General features: G+C 50.9%; 1 protein-coding gene across 5 annotated transcripts in view; it reads left to right on the top strand.

The window, feature by feature from the left end:
- The first annotated feature begins 10,101 nt into the window (after positions 1-10,101).
- Positions 10,102-13,072, top strand: part of S100z (S100 calcium binding protein Z) — a 52,479-nt gene continuing 49,508 nt past the window's right edge. For 2 of the 5 annotated variants that reach the window (XM_063258356.1, XM_063258354.1), the window contains exon 1: positions 10,568-10,717. Coding sequence is in view for 2 of the 5 variants with exons in the window: in XM_063258355.1 (XP_063114425.1) it covers positions 10,636-10,717 (82 nt within the window). In the remaining 3 variants the exon portion in view is untranslated. Of the gene's footprint in view, positions 10,718-13,072 lie in introns of all 5 variants that reach the window. The other 3 variants (XM_063258355.1, XM_063258357.1, XM_013152923.3) reach the window with 3 other exon arrangements.

Here is a 13,072-nt window from a genome sequence, read left to right as displayed (position 1 = left end):
TTATTAAAGGCGGGGAGAGAAGCAGGCTCCCCTCAGAGTGAGTCTGGGCCCAGCAAAAGCAGGTTCCGTCCACTCTGCAGGGTGAGTTTGGTCCTAGCACATGAGCTGTTGCAGAGAGCTGGACTCCACCATGCTTCTGCATTTCCCACTTCTCAGGCTGAGGTCAGGTCTGGCCTCCCATGTAAAAACTGCTCCAATTATTCTGGGAAGTCCAGGGCCTGGTAGAGAGAGGCGGCGTGAGGCTTAGGGCTGTTCTGTGCATGTTCATACATCCTGGCTCCTTGCGGTTACCTGGTCCTGCTCATTTCCCCCTGCTGACTGACAATCCGGGTCTCCTGCCACACTCTGGGGTTCATCAGAGCTCCGCATTGCAAGGCATAAAATGAGCTGTCTGGGTGGCCATGGTGGCACACGCCTGTAATTCCAGCATTTGGGAATCTGAGGCAGGAGGATTGCTGCAAATTGGAGCCCAGCCTGGGCTGCAAAGTGAGCTCAAGTCTAGCCTGAACTGCATAGCAAGACCCTGCCTCAAAAAGACAAAAAAAGGCAGGGAGCATTTTTACCTTGTGAGGCAGGGGAGATAGGATGCTGTTGACTGAGGGGATCTGGTGCAGTGTTCTAGACACTGCAGCCAAAGCTCTGCAGAGGCCAGGAGCAGGGTGTCCTCTATGTGAACTGTGCAGCTGGGCTCTCCTTCCTGCAAGGAGCCAGTGAGACTGAGGTCAGGACCACACTGGCCACACCTGAAATAGTGCAGACACGACCAGCCCCAAGAGCTTGGCCCACTTCCTGTACAGTGGAGCCATGGGGTCTGAGGTCAGGATCTGTGTCTCGGCACCCACAGCTCCTGCTTCCTCCCAGCAGGCCCTTGCTGAGCGCAGGGACGGGAGTCTTCAGGGGTCACAGACATGCATTCATAACATCAAGTCGTCCAAATTGTTTTCAATCTCACTAATGAAACCGTGTCCCAGGCCTTGTTCTAGACACTCATAAATGCTAACTCTTGCCATTTGTATAGTGATCTCAGAGCTAAGTACTATCACATCACCTCTCATCTATAGATGACATGGGCCACGTTCACACAAGTCATAATCTGCGAGTTGTGATTCAACCCAAGAAGTTTGCGGTTTTTTAGAGACAGATGTAGCCCAGCCTGACCTTGAACTCCCAGCAATCCTCCTGCCTTAGCCTCCTGAGTGCTGGAATTACAGGTGTGTACCACCATGCCTGGCCCAAGCAATTTTGTCCAAGAGCCCATCCTAGGTGTTCATGGTGTGGTAAACTGCCTTCCAGTTATTCTGTCCAGGAAGTTATTCTCTGTTGGAGATATGGATGATGCAGGAGGGAGGAAGGATTTGGGCATCTGAAAGCCAGCAGTAGCTTTAGGGGTTATCGGGGACCCTCCAAGCACAGAGGGGAGTGATGTCCCAACGGGAGCTTCAGCAGTGTCTGCCCTAGGGCTCCTCCTGCTCTCCCCTGCCTGACCTCAGCTATGATGCCCTTCCTTTGGCCTCCTGGGCTTTCCTGCGGGGTGGGGGGTGGGCAGGTCTTTTCTTTGACAGTGACACAGTGTTGTCCTCAGCTAACCCAGCACAGGAGCACTCAAGAATGCTGCCATGTCCTCAGCCCAAACTGGTGCTTTTCTCTCCTGTAATTGTGGCAACTGTAACAAGACTGAAGACCAGTTAAGTGGAAGAGAAGGCTTACGTTCTTGCCAAGAATAGGAAAGATGTGAGATAAAAACCGGTTTTTGAACTGAGTATGGTGGCACATACCTGTAGTCCCAGTGCTTTGGAGGCTGAGGCAAGAAGATTTCTGAGAGTTTGAGGCCAACATTAATGAATTAAAGGGCAGCACAGCCTGCACTACAAGACCCTGTCTTAAATCCCACCACCCATCAACTTTGCAAACCACTAGTGGTCAGGGGTTTATAGATATAGGGGGAAAAGAAATTGTGAGGATGAACAGGCTGATAAAAAGAAGGAAGACTAGGCCTGGTGGCACACATCTGTAATTTCAGCACTCTCTGAGGCTGAAGCAGGAGGATCACAAATTGAAGGCCACTGTGGGCAATGTAGTAATCTGGCAAGACCTTGCCTCAGAAAATAGTAAGTAAAATAATAAAGGTTGGGGATGTAGCTCAGTGCAAAGGCCCTGGGGTTCAATGGTAAGTACAGTACCATCGTGAAAAGCAGGGAGGGATTGAGGCACTGCCTCTCTCTGCTCCACCGCGCCTCACCAGTTCATTGTTGGGGGCTGGAGGTGTTGCCTGGCATGCAGGGGGCAGCACTGTGAGGCTGCATGCTGTGGGCAGTCTTCCAGCAGCCACCATAGGTCCATCTAGTCACTTTGGGCTTGGCCTCAGCCTCCCTAAGAGGAGCCTCCAGGCTCCAGTCATCTGGTCCTCAAAGATCAAGATCAGGGTTGGGCAGAAATCCTGCCCGGCCAAGCAGGCAGTTCAGCGTGAGTTCTGGGTAATAACAGGGTGCAGAGAATACAGTGGGAAAGGGAATGGCACATGGAGAAACGGGGGATTCTATTTCAGGAACAGAAGCAGCTCTAAATCTAAGACCATGACTGCCTTGCTCAGAGATAGAACCCTCGAACAATCTCACTTTTCCCAAAGCCTCCTTCTGGGGTCCCTGTGTGAGTCAGGGCTCAGCCTTAAATTGTAAAAGTGAATGTTCAACCAGGCCTGTAATCCTCAAACTCTAAGATGCTGAGGCTGGGGTTGGCAACTTCAAACCCAATCTAGGCAGTTTTCAGATTTAGCAAATCCTGCTCCCCCCTCCCCAAAAAAAGACATAAGGAAGGAAGAGGAACTGAAAGGAGCTTCAAGGGTGCTCAGAGCTGGCCAGGCCCAGCTGCGATCCCAGCGCTCGAGACCCCGCCCGCTCCTCGCTGACTGAGAGTACATGACAGTCTCTTGGGCGATTCTTCCAAACCAAATTTTGAGCACTGGGCACACTTGCTCATCCTCATTGAGGTCTGAGGCAGTGGTAATAATAATAATAATAATAATAATAATAATGGCCTGATTTTTTCCCCCAAAGAAATAAATACCAAATATATTTTTCTTAGTGTGCAAAAAATTCATAATGCAAGTATTTCATGTCACACAGGTTGGGAGATTGGTGTCCGCTTCTGAAACTACATTATTTCTCACACAAGATAATCTAATATTTGGTAAAATCAATTAAGCAAATTAATACACTCAGTGCGCTGTCTGTTTCTAACCTTATTTTTATTGATGCCTATTAGTTTTGGAGAATACTGGGTTTGGGTGCATATATTTTGATTGTATCCTGTTATCTATTCTTACAATAATATTTTCTTTCTAAGTTATTATGCTTTCTAGTTCGGACTACTGATAGAAGGAGCTGCAACTTGGAAGGAGAACAAATTATGGCTTGAGTCAAGAGAGGAACAGACTCACAATCACGTCTCATCGGGTCTGGGAAGCCAGGCAGCCATGGACCAATCGACACCCTCCCCCTCAGCCACCTGGCACCCAGCAGGGCTGGAGCACTGGGTGCTCCCTCTCTGGATGCTGCAGGAAACTCAAGTAGCTCTAGAACTCCTGTAGCCGCTACCAGAGCTGCTGGGAGTAGCCATCCTCTCTGCGGACTTGCTGTCCCACCTGCTGTCCAGAAAACAAGAGAACCACCCCTGTCTGTTTCTTGCCAGTGGGGAGCTAGCCCTCTGTATTCTGTGCTGGCTTTCTCTCCCTGCCACGGTCAACCCAAGGTTCCTGCAGCCACTGGGCACCTGGCGGAGTCCCCGGCTACACCTCCTGCTTTGCACATACAATGTTTTGTAAGATAGTGTAAATCACCTCATTTTAGAGATGAGGAAATGGATACCCAGGGAGATGAAATAACCTAAGTAAAGCCAGGCAATTAATAAGCAATTAATAGAGCCAGGATCCAAGCTAGGGGGCCACAGGCTGCCCACAGCCTTTCCTCCGGACTCTGAGAGCCCTCTCTCCTGATGGGAATGAAAACAAGGCCTGGAAAGACCAAGGCCAAGACAACTCCAAGGAGCCTTCCAGTCTAGCCCTGAGGAGACCCACAGCTTCCAGCCTGGGCTCTCATGGGCCCTGGCGGCCCAGGAAGGCCTGGGTGAGGAGGGCTCGTGGTGCTATAGAAATATTCTAGGCAGTCAGACAGCGCTGGGCCCTTGAGGGAGTCGGTACAAAGGATGAGCACACATCACAGCTGTGGCTGGCGGCTCCTCTGTCTAAGGCAGGCCCCCAAAATAAGACAGAGTGACCAGGCCTACATGCCTCCCCAGGGGACAAGCAATAGACTGTAATTTACCACCTGGTCCAATAAAGTCTAAACAGGCCAGCTGGGTGACCACGGCCTCCTGAGTCAGCTCTTCTGAAAAAGGCCCTTGTTCTTTCCATGAACCCCTGCTACATGAGCTGCTTCCCTGCTGGAGCAACACAATCTAAGCAGCTGTACTTGTGATCTGGTTGGTTGGTCACAGTTTTGTCCCACCTTGTACCCACTTTGCAGTGTTGCTCTATAAACTTTCCTCTGGAAAGTGGGGTCCACAGCCGCCCAGGCAACCCATTTGGGTCCCCCGCCCGTTTCTCAAGAGACATCTCTCAATAAACAGTCCCTACTCTTCCTTAGAACTCATTCTTCGATTTTGGGAAACATGGACCCCATGTATCGAAATCAAGCCGGGTGAGAGTTAAAATATTTCCCCTATAGCATTAGGAGGTCCTGTATCAGTACAATTGTGAGAGCCAGTGTTTTGGCTCTCCAATTTAATCCCAGCACTCAGGAGGCTGAGGCAAGAGGATCCAAAAGTTGGAGGGCAGTCTGGGCTACATAGTGAGATCAAGACCAGCCTGAACTGCTAGGTGAAACCCTGTCTCAAAAAAACAAAACAAAACAGTACACGTGGAATAGGGTGGTGGAATCATTCAGAGATGGGAGCTACTAGAAGGGAGTTTAGTCCTGGCCCTGCCTTTGAAGGAGATGTCAGGGTCCTGCTCCCTCTTCTATATCTCCCTGTCTTGTGCCCCATGAGGTGAGCAGTTTGTTCTGTCACACGTTCCCACTGGGATGTTCCATGGAACACAGGTCCAGAAGCCACGGATCAACCTGCTGAAACTTCCAACGTTGTGAGCCAAACCTTTCCTCCCTTCATGGTGATCACATCAGGTGTCTTCTCATAGCAACAAAACCAACACAGTACCCAGCCAGCCTGCCTCCTGATGTAGAACGTCATCTATTTAGCTGTTTGTGAGTAAGGCAGCTGGCTAGTGGAGGGCCCAGGACAGAGTGGGGTGCCAACTGTTTTGATAAAAACAGACTGAGTAGGACTCCAGACAAAGAGTAGAGTAAGCTCTCCATAGGCTGGGGCCTATCCTCCGATCAGGTCTCACACTTAGGGTGGAGGTTGCATAGCCCTCACTTCCCTGCCCTGGCCACTTTTCATAGCTGCTTCTCTGTTCTGCACCCCGTCTTCTGCTGGCCTCTGAGGTCTAAGCAGTTAGAAGTGGCTTCCACCCAGTCTCAGTCTCCTTTTATCTTGGTCTCTCTCTTCCTTCTTTCTCCCTCTCACCTTGAAAACCTATCAGATCTTGAGGATTGGGTTGCAGAGGGAAGAGCTCTAGTTGACCAGGAATTATGAAATGAAATGAGTCATTTAAAAATAATGTACTTTTGTTTGTGTGTTTTGAGAAAGAGTTTTGCTATGTAGTCTAGGCTACATGGAGACCCCTGCGCCTGAACTCAGCGCCTGAACTCAGCTATCCTCCTGCCTCAGCCTCTGGAGTGCTAGGAGTACAAGTGTGTGCCACCAGACCCAGGTTCCAAAGGACTTTTACTCACTTTTTCTCTTCACTGTCAGAGCACCCTGCAGGATGGAGGGCGTGGGTGACCCGTAGGAGAGACCAAGACTCTGCTCCCTGTCCGTAGCTTGCACATGTGCGGGGGTAGGGTGCAGAAAAGGAGGCTGTCCAGGGGATGACAATGACCAGGATGTGTTCAGCGCATGCACTGGTTTCCCAAATAAACCAGGTCACTCTGTATTATTAACATGCACTTTAAAAAAGAGAAGAACTGGAGGGCGGAGCCAGGTCAACTTCCACAGCTCCAGACTCACACCCACTTCATGGGACCCTAGTGAAAAAAGCCTGTACAGGACACTTGCAGACCTGGAGACCAGCCCTCTTCCCACCTAAGTTCAAGCAGCACCCCGGGGGGCCAACCCACCTTCCTTTGTTCTAAGAGAGGCAGAAAATAAAATCAGGAAGACCCTGGAAAGCCCCAAGCCCCAGGCCAGAGCAGGGCTCCTTAGACCTCCGGGCCTGACCTTCAATGACCTTGTCTTCACGTGCCTCATTCAAACCACAGGATTGAGGACCACACCTTGTGTTTACAGCGCAGGATTCTGGGTGAGGCAGGGGCACTAGATGTCCTCCTAGCTGACTGGGCACCCGCCACCATTCCTGCCACTCTAATCCAGAGACCCAGTGAGCTCTGCGTCTGACATGGAGACCTCCTAGGGATAATTCCTCAGGTTCTGTTGACGCCCAAGGTTTGGGACAAAAATGGACCCTGCTGGAAGGGGTACAGGGCAGCCTCGAAGGGCAGGCATTTCCGGGAGACTCTACATTCTGATCCCCAAGGAAGAGAGGCACTGGTGCTGGTTCCCAGTCTTATCTCCCCCATCCATCGCCCAGGTCACAGGGATGGGCTGCCTGACCCCACAGAAGAACCACACCTGTGGAGGTGCGGGGAGGAGGGCCCCATCCCGCCCTGCCTCCACAGCAGCCTGTCCTCCTAGAAAAAGCTGGTCTCACTTTCCTCATGAAGTGTCCAGAGGACTGCAAACTGCCTCACCCAGCAGCACTGACTTAATTAAGGGATCACTGGCTGGGCATTCCCTGACTCCACATGGCTGTGGAAGAGACCAGATAGGGATCACAGGTGCTTTCCCATGATGTCAGGACTGACTGTGACCCCTAAATCACAGTGACCCCTCACCTACCCCGAACTCCAGCCCAAGAGCGAAAGTCTTCATATTTCTTTTTCTTAAAAATATGTTGCCCAAACTGGACAACCTGTGATCCCAGCACTTTGGAAGGCTGAGACAGGAGAATCACCATGAATTCAAACTAACCAAACAAAATATGTTGTTCATTTTGTTTGATTGGTAGAAAAACAATCTAAAGTTAAAAGCAACAAAGCCTGCCTGGTGTGGTGGTGCATTTGGGAGGCTGAGGCAGGGAGATTGCGGCAAGGTTAAGATCAGTCTTGGCTACAAAGTGGGTTCAAGACCAGCCTGAACTATATAGTGAGACCTTATCTCAAAAACCAAGCTAAGCAAAAGGAAAAAGTGAAAAGACCATAATCTTGGATAGTAGTTTGTCACTGATCCTTGCTATGACTATCAGTAGAGATTATTTCTTTGGCTCTAACAAGTTTTTGGCCTGATCACAGACAAAACCATTTTAGCTCTGTCTCTATCATGGAGACCCCTGACCCCCACTGCTGAGAAGCTGGGAGATGAGAGAGGTGAAGCACCCAAGACTCCTGCAACCCAGTGACTTCTGGGTCCAAGTAAGCAACACCTCAGCCAGAGCGTTGAGAGGAGTTTGGGGGTGAGCATTCTAAGCAAGGGTAGTGGTTGCATAAGAACCTGAGAGGACTCAGAGCAAAGCAGGGGGCACTTCGGTTCTTCAGGAAGGAAGGCAGGGATAGTGCCTTGTTTCCAGATGGCTGGAGGGTACCTGGGGTTATGGGCAGAAGGGGAAACCAAGTCCCCAGGCTGCTGGAATAGTAGAGGCAAGAAGAATTGCCAGTGAGTCAAAGAAGGGCCGTAAATCAGGGGTGATGGAGAAGTTTTTGATTTGAAGAACCAAAGGACCAGTCATGAGTCTCAGTGCATTAAGGATATGAATGAGCATAACTTTTCTCCATTATTGATTCTCCGTTGTTGATCTGGACCCAAAATTTCAGGGATTTTGTGTCTCCATGGAGAGTTAGAAATGCTTAATAAATGAGAGCAGAGTCAGTTTGAATTAAATGTGTTTTCACCAAGTGTGATGCCTACCACCTATAATTCGCTCATTCCAGAGGCTGAGGCAAGAAGATTCAGACTTTGAGGCCAGTCTGGACTACAAAGTGAATTCAAGATTGGTCTGGACTTCCATAGTGAGGTCTTGTTCAAACAAAAATGTTTTCTCTTGGTGTCTAAATACTTACTTCCAGCTGACAGGAGTGGAGAACTGTGGGGATCCAGGATCCTAAACCTGACCCTGGAGCTGCCTGGGGTCCCAGCCATAGTGTCACATAGCGCCCCATAACTTCACTGAGTGCTGTTCATTCAAGGAAGAAACCACATTCTTCAGACTTTAACTCAGCACAGTTCACTGAAGTCCTTTTTTGGAAGTTTTGATGAATCAGAGGTTTCTACACCGCGTAGGTGAAATTTAAATTACTTCATTCTCTGCTAAGGACACTTCCTCCTCCCAGGGTGGTGCTCTGGGTGCCGAAGGGGAGGGAACTCTGCTCAGGGCTCAGGACACCTGACTGCCATTAGCCCTTACGCTCACCCCTGAGAGAGGAAAAAGGGAGAAAGGCTGTATCATCCCAGACCTCAGATGCAGCAGTGACCATTTCAGTTGAAACGGGGCCCAGAGGTGGAAGGGATATGTAGGAGCTGCCTCTCTCGGGCAGAAGCCTTCGGAAAAAGTGTCCCTGGTTCACAATAACGCAAACCCCTGTGCTGTGTCCACAGAAATCAACTTTTTCTGGGAGGAAAATGTGGCGTGGACCGCGGTGTGGCCCTGGGAATGGCAGCTGGGAGTCAGGCGCAGCTAGGTGTTACAGAGACGCCCTTAGATGCCCTTAGAAAGAACAAGGAGAGTTTTCGAGCTTCTGCTTGCAGCAGTCATCCTTTTGCCCTGAGATATCCCTGAGTAATCCTTTCTTTCTAAGAGAGGAAGCTAAACCATAGAAAGCATAAGTAATTTATTCAAGGTCATACAGTATCACCAACAAGACACGACAGAATCTGCCAACAGGGTCAAGTGTCTTCATGTTCCCAGAAGAGGCACAGATGTGAGGGACACATGAGGTGTCCTGAATGAAATATCTGTGCCTCCCAGCTGGCCCTTTCTTTGTGTGTTGAAATTTAAAAGAAACACTGCTGCCAGGTGTGATGGTGCACACCTGTAATCCCAGCACTTGGGAAGCTGAGGCAGGATACTTGCCTCGAGTTTGAGGCCAACCAGGGATACATGAGTTCAAAGATGGCCTGAACTACATATTGAAGTCCTGTCTCAAATAAAACAAAGCAAAGCAAAACAAAACACCCTCACCCTGTCTGTTATCCAGAAAGTAAGCATTTCCTTCTAGTGGCATATGTGAGCCATTTGTTTCCCCTGCTTTTGTGAGCCTCTCTGGAGGTGGGGAAGCATATTAACCATCTGCTTGCTGCCTTAGGGAAAAGTTTCATAGGGGAAAAGACTGATACCACTTGCTAACGTGATTCTGTGTTTGTTTGTTTGCAACTGACTTTGAACCCAGGGCCTATGCGCTGAACCATACCCTCCACCTCTTTTCATTTTTCATTTGGAGCAAGGATCTTGCTAGATCTCTAAGCGCTCACAACCCCACAGTGCTGGGATCGCAGAGGTGAATACCAAACCTGCTTGTTGCTTTCTTCTTGAATTTTCTGTGACTCACATTAGATCAGCTAACTGGCCGCACAGGCACAGCAGGCTCAGGAGAGACCATGACAGTCCCAAAGATGACAGCCCCATACTTGCAGCTCCCAGCAAAGCACCCACAGATCTAGGGACGGTGGGCCTTTGGTTGTAGTCCTGCATGTATTAGTACTGTCAGCTGCAAATGGCTCACTGAAGCCTGGTTTTCCAGGGACGACCACGTGTTAGGGCTCGGCCCTGAGTCCTCACTCTACCCACAAGGAGCCAGGGGCAGCCCAGGGGCCCTGCTGTACATGGTGGCTGCCTGGTTCCTACAGACCAGAAAGTCACTCACTGGCCCCAGAGCGGCTTGTGGTGAAAAGACTGATTCTCTTCCCTTCTGGAAAATGGATTGGACTTGGATCAAGGCTTTTATTTACTTTATTTTTAAATTTTTTGATAGTAGGGATCACTGAACTACACTGCACTGAACTACACCCTCAACATCCCCTTTTCTTCTTTTTGAAATAGTCTCGCTAAATCTTGAAGTTGCCCGGGCTGGGCTCCAATGGGCGCCCACACAGGGGAGACTGCAGGCTAGCTCCACCCGGCCTGGAGGATGAAGGCTTCCAGCTTCCGGAGCAGTGGAGGGAGACCCACAGCACTGCGCTGTGGGAGGAGAGGCTGAAGCGGCTCTGGACACCGCCGGCCCCGGAGAAGTTGCAGCCAGCCTTCCCGCTGTTCGCATTCCCGCGTCATCACCGCTGGCGGCTCCACCTGGTGGCTTCGGGCCCCAGGTGAGCACTGGGGCAGTCCGGACCAGGAGCGCAGGTGGCCGGGGGCGTGGCCTGGCGGGGAGGGCGTGGCCTGGCCGGCGCCCCGCCTCGGTCTCGGGCCGCAGCTGCAGGGCAGAGGCAGCGGGCGTCCTCACTGGCGAGCTCTCGGCGCGGTCGGACGGCGGGATGCTGGGTTCGCGCGCGGCGTGGCTGCTGGGGGGCGCCCTCCTGCTGGCCGCCGCGGCCTCTGGCAGCTCCACGGGGCCAGGTGAGCGGGGCCGCGGGCTGGGGAGGGCGCGGGCAGGTGCTCGGGGCAGGGCGGGGACGAGGCCCGGCTGGCGGCCAGGCTGGCGAGCGGATGGCCTGGGACCTCGCCCTCCACGCCCCGCCACTCCTGGGGGCCTGGATGAACTGGGTGTGAGAATGGGTTTCTGGCTGTTTGGACGCCACGTGAATTCACGAGTGGACCTGCCTTACATTTTCGTTACCCTTTCTTCCTCCTTTTTGAACTCGATTTATTCTTAAACTTATTTTGAGACGGGGTGTCGCTAATTGCCCAGGCTGCTCTAGAACTGGCGATCCACCTGCCTCAGCCTCCTACACAGCTATGGTTGGGGATTACCTTCCGGGCCTGGGCGTCCAGACCTTTCTTTCCCGTCACCGGGAGCTCACATTGGGGCCACAGGTCTATGGGGACGAAGGCCGCCAGTCTGGGGACAGCGGCCAGGAGCTAGCTGGGCGTGGCCGGTGCCCGGCTCCTCTGCTGCAGCGCGGGCGGGTGCAGGGGTGTCGCCCCAGTGTGCAGCGCTGGGATCGCAGATTGACCCAGTCGTATGTTCAAAGCTGGCGCTGAACTCCGGGGTGCTCACTGAGCCTCCACCGAAGGAGAATGGCACAACCCTTGCGGCCCGCGATCCGCAGGCCTCAGTTCTCAGTTTTACCTTCTTCCTAAGACCTCGTTCGCGACCTGATGAATGAACCAGGCTGAGGAGCACGGTTTCTTCCCTCCCCGAGTTAGGAGGAAGGGCGTTAAGATGTGAGCTTGGAACCTCCCCCTCAATGATACGGCATCAGAATATAGGTTTTTATGTGAAGTCTGGGCAATACTGATATTAACATCTGTTAACATCAGTCCGCCCGCCTGTGTCTTTAAAGTTTGGAGCTTTTAGAATCCAGGAGCAAAGGTCAGTGTGTGCAGACTGAAAAGTGGGTGCAGGTGAGTCACTACCCAGTAATTTGGGCGTTTCCATGGGACACGCCCTGAGTACTGGGTACAGAGCTGGAGCCGGGAGCCAGAGCTGGGGTTGGGGCTGGAGGCCCCAGAGTACAGGACAAGGTGAGCTTGATTCCGGCAGAAAAGGAAAATCCGGTTACTTGTTAACCAGACCTATTGAATGTTGAGTCTTGGTTATTTCCCCGTTGGTTTTTTTTTTTTTTTTAATACTCATTTGCAGGGTAACCTTCCTGCACAGGCTTAGATGAAATGTGGTGACTTCAGGTGCCTGGGGCACTCCTACCAGTTGGACACAGAACTGATTTCCTTTGGGACTCTGCTCACCCTCTGTAGCCTGTCCTTCTCCTTGCTGCTGAAGGGCAGATTGGGTTTGATTTTCTTCCCAAAAGCCTCATCCCAAAGACTGCATTGTAGAAAGGACTGCACCTCAGAGTATCCTTATGTTATGGGTGGGAGCATCTGTTTGGGGAGAGCAAGGCAGGGAAAGCCTCCGCCCCAGCTGTGTGCCTCTGGTGGCTGTGGGTGAGCATTAGTGTAAGTGTGTTTACTTTCTCTCCTCTGGCCCAGCCTAGTGTGCTCACCCTGGGGACTTTGTGAAAAGCAGTAAGGGGCTGGTGCTGGGATGCAGGCCTGTGATCCCAGCACTCTGGGTTGCTGAGGCCAGAGAGTCTGAAGCTTGAGCCCAGTCTGGACAGTTAAGTGTGGCTGTCTCAAGAAATGAAAAAGGCTGAGAATACAGCTCAGTGTGAAGGCCCTGGGTTCAGTCTCCAACCCTAAAGAAGAAGAAAGCAAAGGAAGCAAGGCGACTTTCCCAGAGACAAGTGACAGTCTGGTCAGAAGCAGTGTGGTATTTGCATCACCTTCTCCCAGACACTTTAATCTCTGAGACACAGAGGTCCTGAGAGGTGTTCATTTCTCTTTTGGAGACTGTAACTTCTGTCTCCTTACAATTGGTGTTTTAATTATAAAGTAATATGTGATCACTACAGAAGAAAAAATTTAAGTCACCCAAACCTCAATACCAAAAAGAAGCACTGCTAACATTTTTGGTTTATATTCTCTCCCTTGCTTTTATATATTCATGCATAAAATATATATCAAAAATGTAGAAAATCTTTTTGTACAAGTATGAGAATATATAAGTTCATCAGTAGCATGTCAGTACATATAGCTGGGCGATGTAGTGTGTACCTGTAATCCCAGCACTGAAGGCTGAGGCAGGAGGATCACTGCAAATTCAAAGCCAGCCCAGACTACACAAGTTCAAGGCTAACCTGAACTGCATAGCAAGACCCTGTTTCAAAAAAGCAACAACCAGCAAAAAGAAAACCCATTTTAGTGTCTCTGAACTCTGTTACAGGGGTGTATGATTATTGTCAAGTTAGGGAT

Source organism: Cavia porcellus, unplaced genomic scaffold (assembly GCF_034190915.1).
Source record: "Cavia porcellus strain 051 isolate PalLab524CR breed Dunkin Hartley unplaced genomic scaffold, mCavPor4.1 scaffold_11, whole genome shotgun sequence".
Classification (NCBI taxonomy): domain Eukaryota; kingdom Metazoa; phylum Chordata; class Mammalia; order Rodentia; family Caviidae; genus Cavia; species Cavia porcellus.
Note: the sequence above shows the minus strand (reverse complement) of the source record. Positions and strands in the feature narration are given on the sequence as shown.